The 14137-nt window shown below is 39.5% G+C and overlaps 1 protein-coding gene across 1 annotated transcript in view; it reads right to left on the bottom strand.

Annotated features, from left to right (window-relative positions):
• USP48 (ubiquitin specific peptidase 48) overlaps positions 1-14137 on the bottom strand; it is a 41068-nt gene that overhangs the window by 12837 nt on the left and 14094 nt on the right. The window contains exons 11-17 of the mRNA XM_025203702.1: positions 12938-13087; positions 9742-9942; positions 8097-8211; positions 7830-7960; positions 6006-6077; positions 2143-2267; positions 1843-1965 (exon numbers count right to left, since the gene is read on the bottom strand). Coding sequence (XP_025059487.1) covers positions 1843-1965; positions 2143-2267; positions 6006-6077; positions 7830-7960; positions 8097-8211; positions 9742-9942; positions 12938-13087 — 917 coding nt within the window. The remainder of the gene's footprint in view (positions 1-1842; positions 1966-2142; positions 2268-6005; positions 6078-7829; positions 7961-8096; positions 8212-9741; positions 9943-12937; positions 13088-14137) is intronic.

Genomic DNA, 14137 nt, shown 5'->3' with positions numbered 1-14137 from the left:
GTAGGGAACTGAACACTCATAAAGTAGGGAAGCTGTACCAGTTGGTGTGGTGGGAACACCCACAAAAACGTGTCCTGGCCAGCTTGTTAACCAGTTATAGGACAGCTGCCAGCAGACTTAGCTGCATCACTACAAATCTTGTGAGGTCCCTTCCAGCCTCTAACTTCTATGAATGTATGAAAAGTGGAGACCATTATGTCTTTCAATATCAAGTATGTCTACATCAATGGAAAGCAAGGAGCTGTTACTGGCACCAGTACAGATGGGCGCTTGCAATACCAGCACCCAGAGGTCAGGACAGGATGATTTCAGTGGTGCCAGAAATACTGGTCTTGAGACAAAGGTGAGCAGTGCTCAAATGGATGCCAAAGGAGCCTCATACTACTTCTCATGTCAGAAATACAGGAGCATTTATAGCTGCAGGAAGGACCCATGGGGAGAGACCTCTGATGATGTCTCTATAACCATGATGCTCACTCTAGCTCATTGCCAAAAGTCTGACTACACAAGAAGGGCGAGTCTTTCACCAAATGGACTTCAATAATACGGAAAGAGAAGATGCAGGAGGTGCCATTTGTCCATAGGTGCTCACAGACGCCTGTCCTTGCCTTCCCATAAATCAAAGAAAGGAATGCATCGATTTCTTTAAAAGAAACATTTTGTAGAGATTTTTCAGGGTTCAGGACTCCTTCTGTAAAATGGTTTACAGATGGCACACCCCTCTGTAATGTGCCCCTCCCAGACAAAACCACCAACTGGAACACCCATCGTTACATGCAAAGCAGGTTTTGAAGTGTGGAGACTAGTTATTTTTATGGTAGAAAGCTTTCCTCGCATAACCATACTAGCAAAGCATGTATTGTGGAGGAAACTACTATACGCTACTCCAGCTCCCCTGAGCAACATAAGCTAAAAGAGTTGCTGGGCAGTTTTGATGCATCTACAATATTCTGTCAACAAAAGTCTCTATGTCAGTAGAAATTACACTTCAACGGCCTACTAACTGACCGAGTTATATCAGCAAAAGCTTTCTAAAAGTAAGCACAGACTCATGTGCAGATGTAGCAAAAAAGCACCATATCAAGAGTGCCATACCAGGCAAAATAAAATGGATTTTCTGACAAAAGGCTGAGATATTCAAAAGCCAATAGTAACCTACTCACTTGCAATTAAAGTTGCATACATGAGGAAAAGGCCAGATAGTGCATGGACTTGGACACTGCAAGGCAGCAAGGAGGAAGTGATGGGCAGTTGGGGGTGGCTCCGTGCCGTGCTTTGTGCCCTTGGTTGGAGAGACAAAGACATTCAGGGAGCAGATGCTGTCCCAAAAGACATTGCTGACCAGTATCATCCATCTCATGTGTGCTGGGCAGAGGCACACTAGCAGCAGGAGATGCAAGGACAAATAACCCAAAGCAAACATCTCTAGCAAACCACAGCAAGACTTACACCAGTCAGTGCTTTACAAGAAGAGCAAGAGGTAGTAACTATAGAGGGCCACACACGCAGAAGGTACTTTAGAAAGTTCCAGCTGAAATAATACCTGCCATTTTTTTTTTGTTAAAAACACTGTTTTAAGATACACATATAAATATTGATAAAAAATAACTTGCTGTTGTCTTTCACCTAGAGGGAATATCTCAATCCAGCTTTGATTATTTAAGTCACATTATTCAATGAAGCATACAACGTGTTTGTATGGTCCAATATTATGTGCAAGGTTTACACAAGCACATTTCTCTCTCCAGCATTTCAATTCCACATTTTCTCATCAACATTGGTAACACAATACACCTTTTCCCAGCTTTGACAGATTTCTATAACCTTTCCCAGACTTTGTACCTGAGGCCAGCTACCAAGACATGGTCTGCATTTGTCATGAAACAGGTTCTGGAGGGAAGCTTTCTGTTCACTTGCCATCATCTTATGTAAAGCTTCATTTTCCTCTCCTTCTCTTTCCAGAATCTGTGTAAAAAACAAAAGAGTTTCTCTAGTCCTTTCTGTTTGCTTTCAAAATCATTATTGAAAAAGTAAAAGATTTTAAAATTTGTATATTTTAAGCAAGGGTAGCATCAACAAGGCTAGAGATGCAACCATATGCGAGCTATCAAAAAGCTTAAAAGTTACCAGGTACTCAAATACCTTGCACTGGGAACAGCATTCTTTGTTATTTGGGAATTCAGGGGCCTTTGGAAAATACTGCTTGAGTTTTTTCCAGGCTTCTTTAGAAACAACCCTTCTTTCATTTTCTGATATGCACAGGTCACCTGGATGGGGGGGTGGGGTGGGGGTGGAAAAGAAATCAAGAGAACGTTTTGGTTCTGGACATGCTCGGCAAGAGTTTTGCAGCACTGAAGATCTAAGAGATTACTTTATATAATTGCAGTCATAGATGTGTATGCCCTTATCATCTGATGCCGACGTCAGCACTAGAGAGTGAAAAAATAGACCATAACCAATACAGAAGAGTCACCTTCAACCTCTATTTCCACCCCCCTCAAATGAATAAGTCTCCTTCTGGAGGGTAGGGTTTTAGTGCCTGCTTACAGCCATAGCACTTCTTAACAATTGCAACCAGCTATTTTAACAGCTAAACCGATGCATTCTTAAATTTCCTGCTTATATTTTAAAAGGTCAAATGATTTTAATCTTTATAAGATCATGCACTTAAGTTGCAGATACAAATACCACAAGAGGAGGAACAGCAGAAACGCACAGATGAGCAGGGAAGGCTGTGAAGGGCAAGAACAGTAAGAGAGAGCACGCGATACATATACACAAAGGCTAATATTGCACGTTACAGAAGTGGATCGTCAAAGGCACAGATCACCCAAATCTTTGTTTATTCCAAATAGAAACACCTGAAAAATAAAAGTCACCATGATTTATTTACATCTCAGGCATCCCAAATTCAATGTTCTGGCCAAGATGTTCTCCCCACTCATCCTCTAACTGCTTTTCTGATAGCATCACTGCATTTAAACACCACATGGCTATAGGAACTGTTTAGTGTATGAGAAGTTCTTCAGGATATTCAAGTGGGCAGGATCCACAGAAGAATCCTGTCAATAATGCCCGTCTTGAAAAAGCGCAGTATACAAACTGTGCACAGCACACTGAATGCCATTTGTAGTTCAAGACTGTCATTTCAGCCCCTTTATGGGAGACGGTATAATTGTATACAGCTAAGTGGAATTAATTTTGTGGGCCAAAACCATGAGAGACGTACCAAATCCTGCTCAGACAACTCCAATTACTCACACGGTATCATTTATACATGCAAGCAACGTTCCGGAAGCTGACAAACGAAATCTGAGAATCGGGAAAATAATGGCTTAACAGAAAGTATTTATGGAAGTTTATTTTGATAGCAGCAATGTCAAAAAGGTCACTCAAGCGGCACAGGCTCTGGATGTATGTATCCTAAGATTCACTGTACGGCAGGAAAATATTTCATGGATGAAAAGTGACTGCATTGCTGAGAGACTGAATGAGCCATTAAATTGCGCATGGTTTCTTGCTGTGCGCTACGCCCAGCACTGAGTTCCACCTGTGTAACTGCTGCTCTGAAGCCAAAAGCCAGCCATGCAAGTAGAAGGGGAAAGGTAAAAATGGTGCTGCACAAACACAGTGAGAACAATGGTAATCTGAAAACAGAAAACAACTCAGTGCTGTCAAGCTCGAAGGCACAGAGAGTTACATGGGAGGAAAAAAAGTGATGCTCCAAATATATCAGAGTGTATGTTACCAAGGATGACAAGGAACCAGGTTACTGAAAAGTTACAAAACGTGGACCAGGGTTTATCTGAGGACTAGGCACTTTGAATTAATTCTCTCGATTTCTATAACCTAAAGGGGGCTCAGATTATCCACTGGATACAGAAACAACTCAGAAGGAAAACTCCCTGTTTGGATTTCTTCAGTATTAGGAGAAGTCTGCAATTCCACTGACCTGTCATCTCTCATTCTGGCAAATCTTGAACTTCTGCCAACTCCCCAAACCAAAAATAGCAACACACTGTTCCTGGCTTTGTTGCAAATAAATGAAGATCAGATTGGATTATTTTGAAATAGCATTTAATGAAAAACTTGCTGAATTTGACCAATGATTAGCCTAGGTTCACCATATGGGGGAAGGCAGGACTGGGAGGCTTTCCAGAAACCAAGAGGGACATGAAAATAAGATCATACAAATAAGTATGCTGACAAGGTTTGATTAATGAAAAGAGACGATAGCCTATAATAAAGCTATAGAGGGAGTGAGGTGGAAAATCAGATCAGATGTGCAGAGTACAAATACTCTACCATCTGGAAGGTGAAAACTCTAACCACTGTTTCTCCTCCCATCATCTCTGGGGAGAGATGGATTCTGGGCACGAACATCAAAGATGTCCTAACTTGGTAATCAGAGAAAATTATCCAATGGGGTCAGGAAACTACTGGAGAGGGAGCAATTACAGCAATTCTCCAAATGGAAGATGAAAAAGGTTTTTAACATATGCATGTAAGAAGATGGGAAAGGCAACTTCATAAGGGAAAGCCAGCATATTTTTTGGATGCAAGCCAGACCTCACAGATCAAGCACTGGTCCTTGCAGATAGCACCATTAAGGCTGTAGTTTGCTTTACTGCAAAATCAAGGCTCTAATACAGGGGATGTAGATTTGCTGTACACTTCAGTGGAATATTTTCAATGCATAAGAGGAAGATGGTATTTTATAAGAGTAATTTCAGGTTAACTCAGAATGAAGAAATCTGAATTTGAGGGCCCGGATTTTTAACGTCAGTTACTTTTGTGTGACCAAGTCAAAGATCAATTTATATAGAAATTACTAATTTGCTGGGATAGTATTTTCAAATGCTCATTTTTATGGTGGTGTTGTCTGCCTACATCAGAAATATAAAACTGCCAAGTACAATGGAAAGATTTATTTAGCGATACCAGTCTCATGGCACTGCCAGCTGCCATACAAAAATCCCACTGGAAAAAATATGTAACAATGACAAAAGATTTCAAACACTGTACTTGAGGACGTGACTCTAGCTATCCAAGGCATACATCGCTTATTAGCTATAATGGTGAAGAGCGCATTGTTAATCCACATTAAGTTTGGTATTAACTGAAAATAACATAGCCCTAGATGACAATGGCCCAAACTGACAGATCATGCCTCCAATAAGGCAGCAGTTACAATCCATCACAATATTGCCAATAATCTACATATTGAAAATAAGACTAGAAATTTCAGCATAAGTTGCAGCCAGCTAACCATCACTTAAATGCAACAAAACGACCAATACTATGTCACCAGCATGATGAAAGGGATGCCAAACACCTTGCAGTTTGATAACAACCTATATACTGAAGAGGCCTAAATACTTATTGGATAGGAAAAAATACTTCTTATGCATTTTTGCAATTGTCTGTACCCATGTAGAGTCTCAGTTCAGAGGGTTGCTATTTTATTTACAAGAGGGAAAAGGAATGGATACTATCACTGATAAATACAGTTACTTTTATCCAAAAATATGAAAGCAGTTTCACAGATTTCAGAGTTTTTTGTTTTAATAGTCACAACCGTTAGGAATGCCTTTGGCTTTTCTTCTACTCAAAAGACAGCACGTGCTACAGAAGAGACTCTCTTCACATTATACAGAACTATCAGTTCAGTAGCAAATTCAGAGGGAAGAGTAACACCAACTTAATTGGTGATAATTCTCTGTAGTACCTACGTTTTCTCTGGAGGTTTCCATCCAAATATATCTTTGTTTCCCCAAACTTGTGTGATCTGAGTCAAACTCATGGCATTCTTAGAAAAAAAGTTCAAATGGTATTATCTACTTAAGAAAAAAAGCAAGGTAAAACAGATTTAAAGTAGAATTCATCCGTGATTAATCCAGCTGGTCTTGAGCTTGACTGAAGAAACACAGAAAATTACCTACTATTTAGAGACCAATTAGAATACTTTGCATATAATTACTCCTACCTCCCACAGATACACTTACCATGTGGACAAACAATGTCTTCATTAAAATTTAACTCCTCTTCCTCCTCTCTCTTGTCTTCATTGGATTCATCTGACCAAAAGAAAAAAAAGTACACTGCACAGAAGTTCTCTGTAGAAGAGTATGGTTCTTACAAAACTATGCTATTTTTCTCCCAGCTGCAAAATTCTAACATGAAAGGAAACTTCAAAAGCACTATGCTATTACATTTATTAGGCCAGTTCTCAAGGGGCAGTACAGGACTGTGTCCTACAATACATTATACATTCAAATGCTTTGAAGATCACGGAGTACTAGATCACCTCTATAAGACCCCAAATACAGAATGCGGTTTTTGCTGCTCAAATCTCTCAGATGAGAGTGAAGGGAAAAAAATAAATCGCCAGTGGTAACAGCTGAGGAAACAAAAGCCTTGTGGACAAAATGTTAGTGAGCTCTCCACCTTGAGAAGTATGATCTAAACCAATCCTCTTGCACCACTAAGGCAGCTTCATGTGAATGAGGCCAAGACCTACTCGGACTGGAAGAGCTGCTGTAAGGGACGGATAGAAATGATGCTTTTTTTGTTTGGAAAATACTTATAACCTTAAGACTGATCCCAGAAATAAGTAAAAACGTGTTTACTGAGAGAAAGGTAGAGTGGTTACTGTTTATTTGCATGATGTTAGCAGAAGAGAATAAGGCAGGTTGCACGTATCCACAATTATTAATTAAGTTCTAACTGCAGGACTAATTTTTATCTTGTATTTCACGCGGATTTACACAGGTGTATATGAAAAAAGGAGTTTGGGCCAATGCATGTTTACCACCAGTGTCAATGTGTAGGCAGGAAAGGTCGGCTCCTGCTATTCATCCGTAAGCAGTTCCTCAGGGATCCTTTTACGCCTTAAAAGCCTTCTAAGGACCAGGATGCATTGAGTCACTGGAACATGATGCTAGATGAACTTCCCAAGGGCCCGGATACTCAGACAAGGGCTCACATACATTTATAGAGGCTAGTTATGAGCCTTTGGTTTATAAAATGAAGAGCTGACATCTTTCACTACAGTGTTGCAAATACAGCAGTATACTGAGCAATGAACTGTAAAAACCTAAATAATGAGCACGTCCTAGTAAATAATTCAACCTTTAACCCCTTGAGCATTATTTTATGCTGCTGTGAAAACAACTTTGATTTAAGACCAGAAAAACAACAAAATGATTTCCTGAGGGATATTTAAATTGGGACCCAATTATCAATGGAGAAAAATATCCTTTAAAATTTATTACCAAAAAAACACAAGATCAACCGAATTCTATTAGTGTTGCCAGCTTTTGAAATGTGTCATGTGATAATTTGATGTTGATCCTAAGGCCTCAGGTCCTGAAATCATCCGATTAGGTTGAAAAATCTCAGCTTTCATTTTTAACAAGTTCTTCCCTTCTCCTCCCTTGTAGGCTAAAACCCAGAAGACAAATAAATAATTTGAGAATCCCAAGTTTTTATTTTTTGAAGGGTAGGCTGACGTCATGATTTTTGGGCACCTGGTTTTAGCAATACTCTTCTGTTTTTCACAGGAAACACTCAGTTCTTTACTGGAGGCTTGCAAAACAATTTCACTTCTTATCCATTGTAATTTTTTGTAGCAAATATTCTTTTTCGTTATTTGTTAGGATAAAGTTTGAAAACTCTGTGCCCAGACTTCTAATTTTTTATTGTTTTGTAGGAACACTTTTGGTTACTGCTCCTCTTCAGACATTGAAACTTACCTAATGTTTTTGAAAACTCTCAAATATAATTTCACTACTGGCTACTTTGCTTGGATTTTACAATGTTAAAATTACCTTTGTTTTGGGTGTCTCCATTCATTTTGCCATTACTGTGTTCTGTATCATCATCTTGCTCATTCAGCTGTTCCAAAGCCAACTGACGCCAGCTGCGCAAGGATGCCTTTCCCACCCAAAATCCATCATTGCTGCATAGAAACAAGAAGCATTCACAACACAATGAAAATAATTCATGGTTTGTATCGGGATCAGAATGAGAATTATTAAAATCCTATTTAAAATGATTGGCCTTGATGATGGCTGAAGGCTCCAGCCTTCACATACCCCTTTACTGTAATTTTCAGCAAATTTGTAACCGTTTTGTAGTCTTCGTTTAACTGATTTTTCAGTCGTAGTATTCGACATCTCTCAACCACACAGTCCTTGCACAGTGCTTTCACTGGAGAAACAAAGAACTTCGTGTTACGAGCATTGCTACCACCCGTTTCAAAACAAAGCCAACAGTCCAGACATCATTATTTGAAACGTTCTGTCCATCAAGTGACATCCACATAGCGTCCAAGTGACATTTTCCAATACCTATGATTTTAGGCAGAAATAAGATTCCATGGCAACAGCTGAACTAGGCCAAATTTAGAACCCAAGAAATAATTGTGGGAAGCTCAACACGAGGCAGGATTCGTTCATGTAGCAACAAAACATCCCATCACTTCGGTTTCACAAGTCTGTATTTCTGCATTATCTACAAGAATAGCAGCTCACAAGTAGAGTAACAGGTCTGAAAAACACCAGTACATGCAGAAACAGGGTTTAAAAGATGGAGCAGTTCATACATATGAGCGCAGCTGCACCAGGGTGGAGAAGGTGGGAATTTTATTGGCATTATGCATGCCTGTTTCCCCACCCTTCTGTGTACTGTGACCCAGGGGTGCCAAGTGTGGATTCCACTCTGGGCTGTGGAAGTGGCATGTGGCCAAGCGTAAAGTGACTAGGAAGGTGTTATCTGCTCTTCAATGTCTTTTTGATATAAATGGAAGCCCCAGGGATTGAATATTAACTTCTAATTGCCAGGAACCAACAAGCTTGGAACAACGGCATGAAGAGACCGAGTTTCCTACACCCAGCAGACAGAGGAAGAGAGAGACAAGATGGATAACTAAGAGAATATGGTATGTTGGGCTGGTTATTCTTGCAGATAATATTAACTCTGTCTCAAGCCTATCTTACCCATTCCAGGCTAAAAGAATCTGCCTGCTATATTCCAACTGATTAAGACAATGGATTATTTTAGAAAGGCTGCTGGTGTGGCTGCAGTTTCTGCAAGTCGCTTACTGCCGTATAAGGGCAAGTCCCATACAGACGTTGAGTTAATTTGCGCTGGCTTCAAGGGCTATGAAGAAAAACTGTGGTGCCGTAACCTGAAGGCCTAGTCTGGAAGCTGAAGCAGCCATGGGACTTTCCTTACAAGGAAGTTATGCCTGGGATATTCAGGGAGACTGCGTAAAGCCTGAGGGCTCGAGTAAAACTCTACATCCATGACAGCCACACACAGTCTCTCTCTCTCTCTACATAAGACTAATATTTTTTTCCTATTTTAGAAAAGGATGTTTCATTAAGAGAAAAAAACATACTAAAGCTTGAATTCGTTCCTATCCCACTGTCTTGTTTAAAGCTACTCGGCATAAAACTGCTTCAAGGCACAGAGAAGAATTTAGGTTTGAAACAGATCTGCCATTAAATGTTCTCCAATCAGACTAAATATATTTGTTTGAATGCTAATGTAATTAAGCAGTGACCTCAAAAACAATTCTCCAGAAATACACAGGCAGCACATCTATTATGGTGAGAGAGAAAGCTCCATTTTAATGACAAAGGATGGCCCAGAGTTAAGCTATATGTTTATTATAACATAATAAAATTTAAATGAAAAAAAAAAGGGTGACCTCAAAGCATCCTCTCTTCAGCTTACCAGTCAGCCTGGGGCCCCCTCCATATCTCCTGTAGAAGAAGTCAGCAACATACTCAGATATTCTCTTCATAATGGATATTTTATCTGGGTGCAGTTTTCCATGTGAACATAGGCATGCAGCGTTATCTATGGGTTTGGGAGGGGTAGATTCATCCAGCCATTTCTGTAGCCAATCAAGAGAGATAAACTCATACGGGGATCCTGGAAAAAAAAGTGAACAGAAACAAACCCATGATACTGCACATGCTTTCTAATAAACTGCTTTTTTAAAAGTGTTTCTATCTTAAAAAAATTAAATTGCTATAAACAGAGGACTCCCCACCCCCCCAGTAAATTGACTAGGTTCAAACTATGAAAATTTTGCAAATGTCTAATTAGTTTGTGTTCAGTTCTGGCAGATTTATATCACTTGCTCTAAATAGCAGGTATGTGAAATGAGATAAGAAGGGGAAAAAAAAAAAAAATCAATCAACTATGGGTCAACTTATTATTTTAAATACGTAACTTGTCCAATAAAGGCAGAAAATGTTTTCAAGCAGCAAAACCTTTTGGCTACAGTAGCTTATTTTATTTTAGAACATTATCAAGTCTCCTGCTCACAGCTCAAAGAACTGAGTTTAAACCACAAGCTATTCACAAACAACCAGGACACAGGCTCTGTATCAAAAATGTGTGCTGCGAAATGCCACCGACTTAAAAATATCTCACAGTAATGAGATTGTTTCGTTTTGCTTGCTAAACGCCAAATACAGAGATTTGATTTTGAAGGTTGGTGGGTAGGTTTGAGATGGATCAATACCTACACTTTACAAGAAATGAATAGATTTATATAAATATTTAAGACAAATATCTTGATGCAACTGTGTAACCCAAAAGAGCACGACCATGTTTGTAAATAAGGCATCTTATATTTCCACTGGCTTTTTCTGTAATAAAATGCAGCTGTGAGAAGCAAGCTGATCTCAGACATTTCTCCCCCTTTCCAATTAGCAGTAATCATCTTCAGGTTCCAAGGCAGGTTTAATTACAAACTAAGAACACGAATTGATTGTGGGAACAAAGCAAATTTCCTTCTGTGCATCACGTCTAGCCCCTACTGGAAAGATAACGATTGGTATTTATAAAAAGATCACTCGAAAATTAACAGGATGGCCAGGAAATTAAAACGCACTGGGCTGATGTGTCAAGGACAAATCTGAAATTTGGGTGAAAAAGATGCTGCTGATATTAATCTGATCAATACAACTCATGAAATTAGAAAAAAAAATCTATAAAGTTTCATACAGAGGGACAACAGCAAAGCTTGAGAAAAATCTGTACTATAATCAGCACTGGCTTTTCATAAATTGAGGCCTTAAATGGGTCTGTTCTTCCCCTAGTCAGTAGCTTCTACATATTAGGCAATGATATTATTCTCATAATTGTTTCCTTCTGCAAGGCTATAAGATTTGCTTTTCATTGACTGCATTTACATTAAATGTGGCCATAGCCTCCGGAGGTTTTAATTATATTCAAATGCTTTGCCAACCTTTCACAATGAATTATCACGCGGTTAAAAAAAAAAGTTTTAAAACCTGCCATAACGAGATTTATTCATGTCATCATTGTCAGAGGCACGTTATTCCCGTTGTGCTTACAAAGTGAAAGAGCGTCACTTTTTGTTCCCATTTCCCAAAGCTGAATCACAGCACACTGCTGTCCATGTTGACAGCCTAGATTTCACTACAACTGTTCAACAATACATCTGGAGAATATAATCAACAGGGGGAATAAAACACGCCTATCTTTCCATTAGTTTGAAGCACAAATACCGAAGTTTCCAAATCCTAGAGCTTACAACTGTGTCCAAATGGAAATGGGCAGCTATTTAGAGAAGCTGAGCTCCCAGTGACTTGGAGTAGTGAGTGTTCAGCACCTCTGGAAGAGAAGTCCAGCCTTTTCTACTAGATACTTTACTTGGACTTGGGTGCTCAGATCTGAAGAGTTTGGCCAAAGTATATTGCACATTAAACTGAAATATCACAAGAGCCTATTTTTGCTTCTTAAGAGATTTATAATTTTAATTTTAAGTGATTTTTTCAATTGTTTTTAGAAGTGGGATGTACATGGGAGAAATATTCTGTATGTAAAATAGCCACAGAAAGACCCGTACACTTACACGTAAGACAACCAAGGGAAGAAAATGATGCTTCAAAATCCTAGTGCTTAACTATGTTAAAAAGGTAGGGTGAAAAAAAATGGGTACAAGATTAAGAGGCAGCCAGTGAGCACTCGCTCACAGGACAGTACAGCTGAGATACAGAGGGCTTATACGAGTGGAATGACTAATAGAAGTCTTACAGATAAAAAAATCGCCTACATGGGCGTTCCCAAGTGCCTGTCAGACATGAATGACTTTCTGGCAGAAGGTTGAGTGAACCTGCGCCCTTGCAGGTTCATTTAGCACTGACGCGAAGAAGAGAAGTGGAGACTCACGACTGGCTGAGTTATTCTGGTTTCAATGCGGCTAATCAATAGTGAATCAAGTCGTTGATAGGACAACAGAAAATGGAAACAGTATATGAAAGAGGCTAGCAGACATCACTGAAAGGGAGGGGAGAATACATCAATAGAGAGAAAGAGAAAAATAGCTGCAGTGGCCATTAAAACGAAGGACAGGAAAAAGAGAGAGAGAGAGAGGAGGGTGGGAAATGTAAAGTCACCATGAAGAAAACATTATGGGGGAAAAGCAGTACTGAGCATAGATGTTCCACTGCCCTCTTAGCTAGCGTGCCCTTCCCTCATCAGGAGGCACGCAATTACACCTAACAGCTTGCAGTGAAACATTCAGACCAGGAGACCACATCTTACGATGCATAATATGGTTCTAGTGCTGTTTGTTTCTAGAGCCCAGCCAGAAAAAAAAAAGATAGCTTTACGGACTTTTGGGGAAACCTCAAATAGAATTTAAATGCTTGGGAAATGGACCCTCCACATCTTGTTTCCTTCAAAATCTATAGTTCTTCATGATACTTTGCTATTACGAATACCAGAGTATGAAAGGTTAAGAGGAAAAAAAAAGGACCAAATTTAAGACAACTACTGAATGCAGCTATATGTAAAGGGGATCAAGAATTAAAGCAGTGGTTTATTTACAAAAGACTGCTAATCTTAAACACATATCTACTACAAAATGCTACCAGAATATCTTACAGACCAGCTTCAGCAGGTAACCTTTTGTAGAGCTCCTTCACCTCTTCATGTTTGATTTTGCCTCTGGCCACGCTCTGCTTTCGCATCTCTGCCATTTCGTTACACCACTCCTCAAACTTGCAGTTATCCCGTTCTACCAACTCCTGCAGAAAAGCTAGCAAGAAAGAAAAACAGCAGAAATACTAACTACCCCCAATTCACTGTCTCATGGAAAAAGACAGCCAACATGAATGTCAATTATACCAATTATCCCCGCAAGCAGCTTTTAAGCTGACATCACCCCTAAGCAAGTTTCCCCACATAGACACTGGAATCCACAGCCTTTCAGGAACCCAACATGCCCCAATATTCTGCTTTTATATTTACATTTCAGTGCTTTTGCCAACACAGGCGATTAAATGTAAAGAAGCCATGGGATGCAAATGTTTTAATACTGTCCAAGAGAAAAATTTACTCTGGGGGAGTGATACTTGCAGGGTTTTAGAAAGCAGGCAATAAAAACCTTTTCTGCGTAACAAAAAAGCATGCTATTACATATTAATAATTACACTCCGGCAGCAACGGTTCTACTACAGCCCTAGCAATGAAGGCTGGCAGACCACGAGCCCATAAAGCTCCTTTAAAACTGTTTCAAGAATGCCCCTGCTACTTTCCAAGACCCGTGGTTCCATTTTCTTGCCTCCTACTCTCTGCAGTATCACTCAGCTCTACTAGATATTCCTCTTGGCTCCTTTGGAATAGCTGTTCTTCTTACCAACATGCAGGAATAAGAGCCTTCAGACCCAGAAGTACATCTGAATCTTCCAGTGCCACCTATCACAGCACACGGTACCATGGATACTTGAATGTACAGTACCTTAATGAGCTAAATTCTCTGCTTTTTAAAAGGTGAGAGCAGAAAACTCTCAAGAATTAAGAGATCAGGCAGAGTAATGAAAAATAAGTGAGGATTGGCAGTAACAGGCTTACACAAAACCAATTCATGAACCATTTAAACGGTAGGAAAAGACAAGGTGGAAAGAAAAGGCAGCAGCCTATTTCCTCACAGTGATACAAAAGGAAGTACAAAGTATTTTCTACTTGAAATTTTTTGCTACTTAGGAAAGGTTAAAAACATTTCAAAAGTATACTGGTTTAATTTCTTCATGTAGGCATACCATCATGAGAGATGCATCTCTAAAATCTAATACAATGTTCTGAATTT

Source organism: Alligator sinensis, unplaced genomic scaffold, assembly GCF_000455745.1.
Source record: "Alligator sinensis unplaced genomic scaffold, ASM45574v1 scaffold512_1, whole genome shotgun sequence".
NCBI classification, from domain to species: Eukaryota; Metazoa; Chordata; order Crocodylia; family Alligatoridae; genus Alligator; species Alligator sinensis.
The sequence above is the reverse complement of the archived record's forward strand: the minus strand, read 5'-3'. Positions and strand labels throughout refer to the sequence as shown.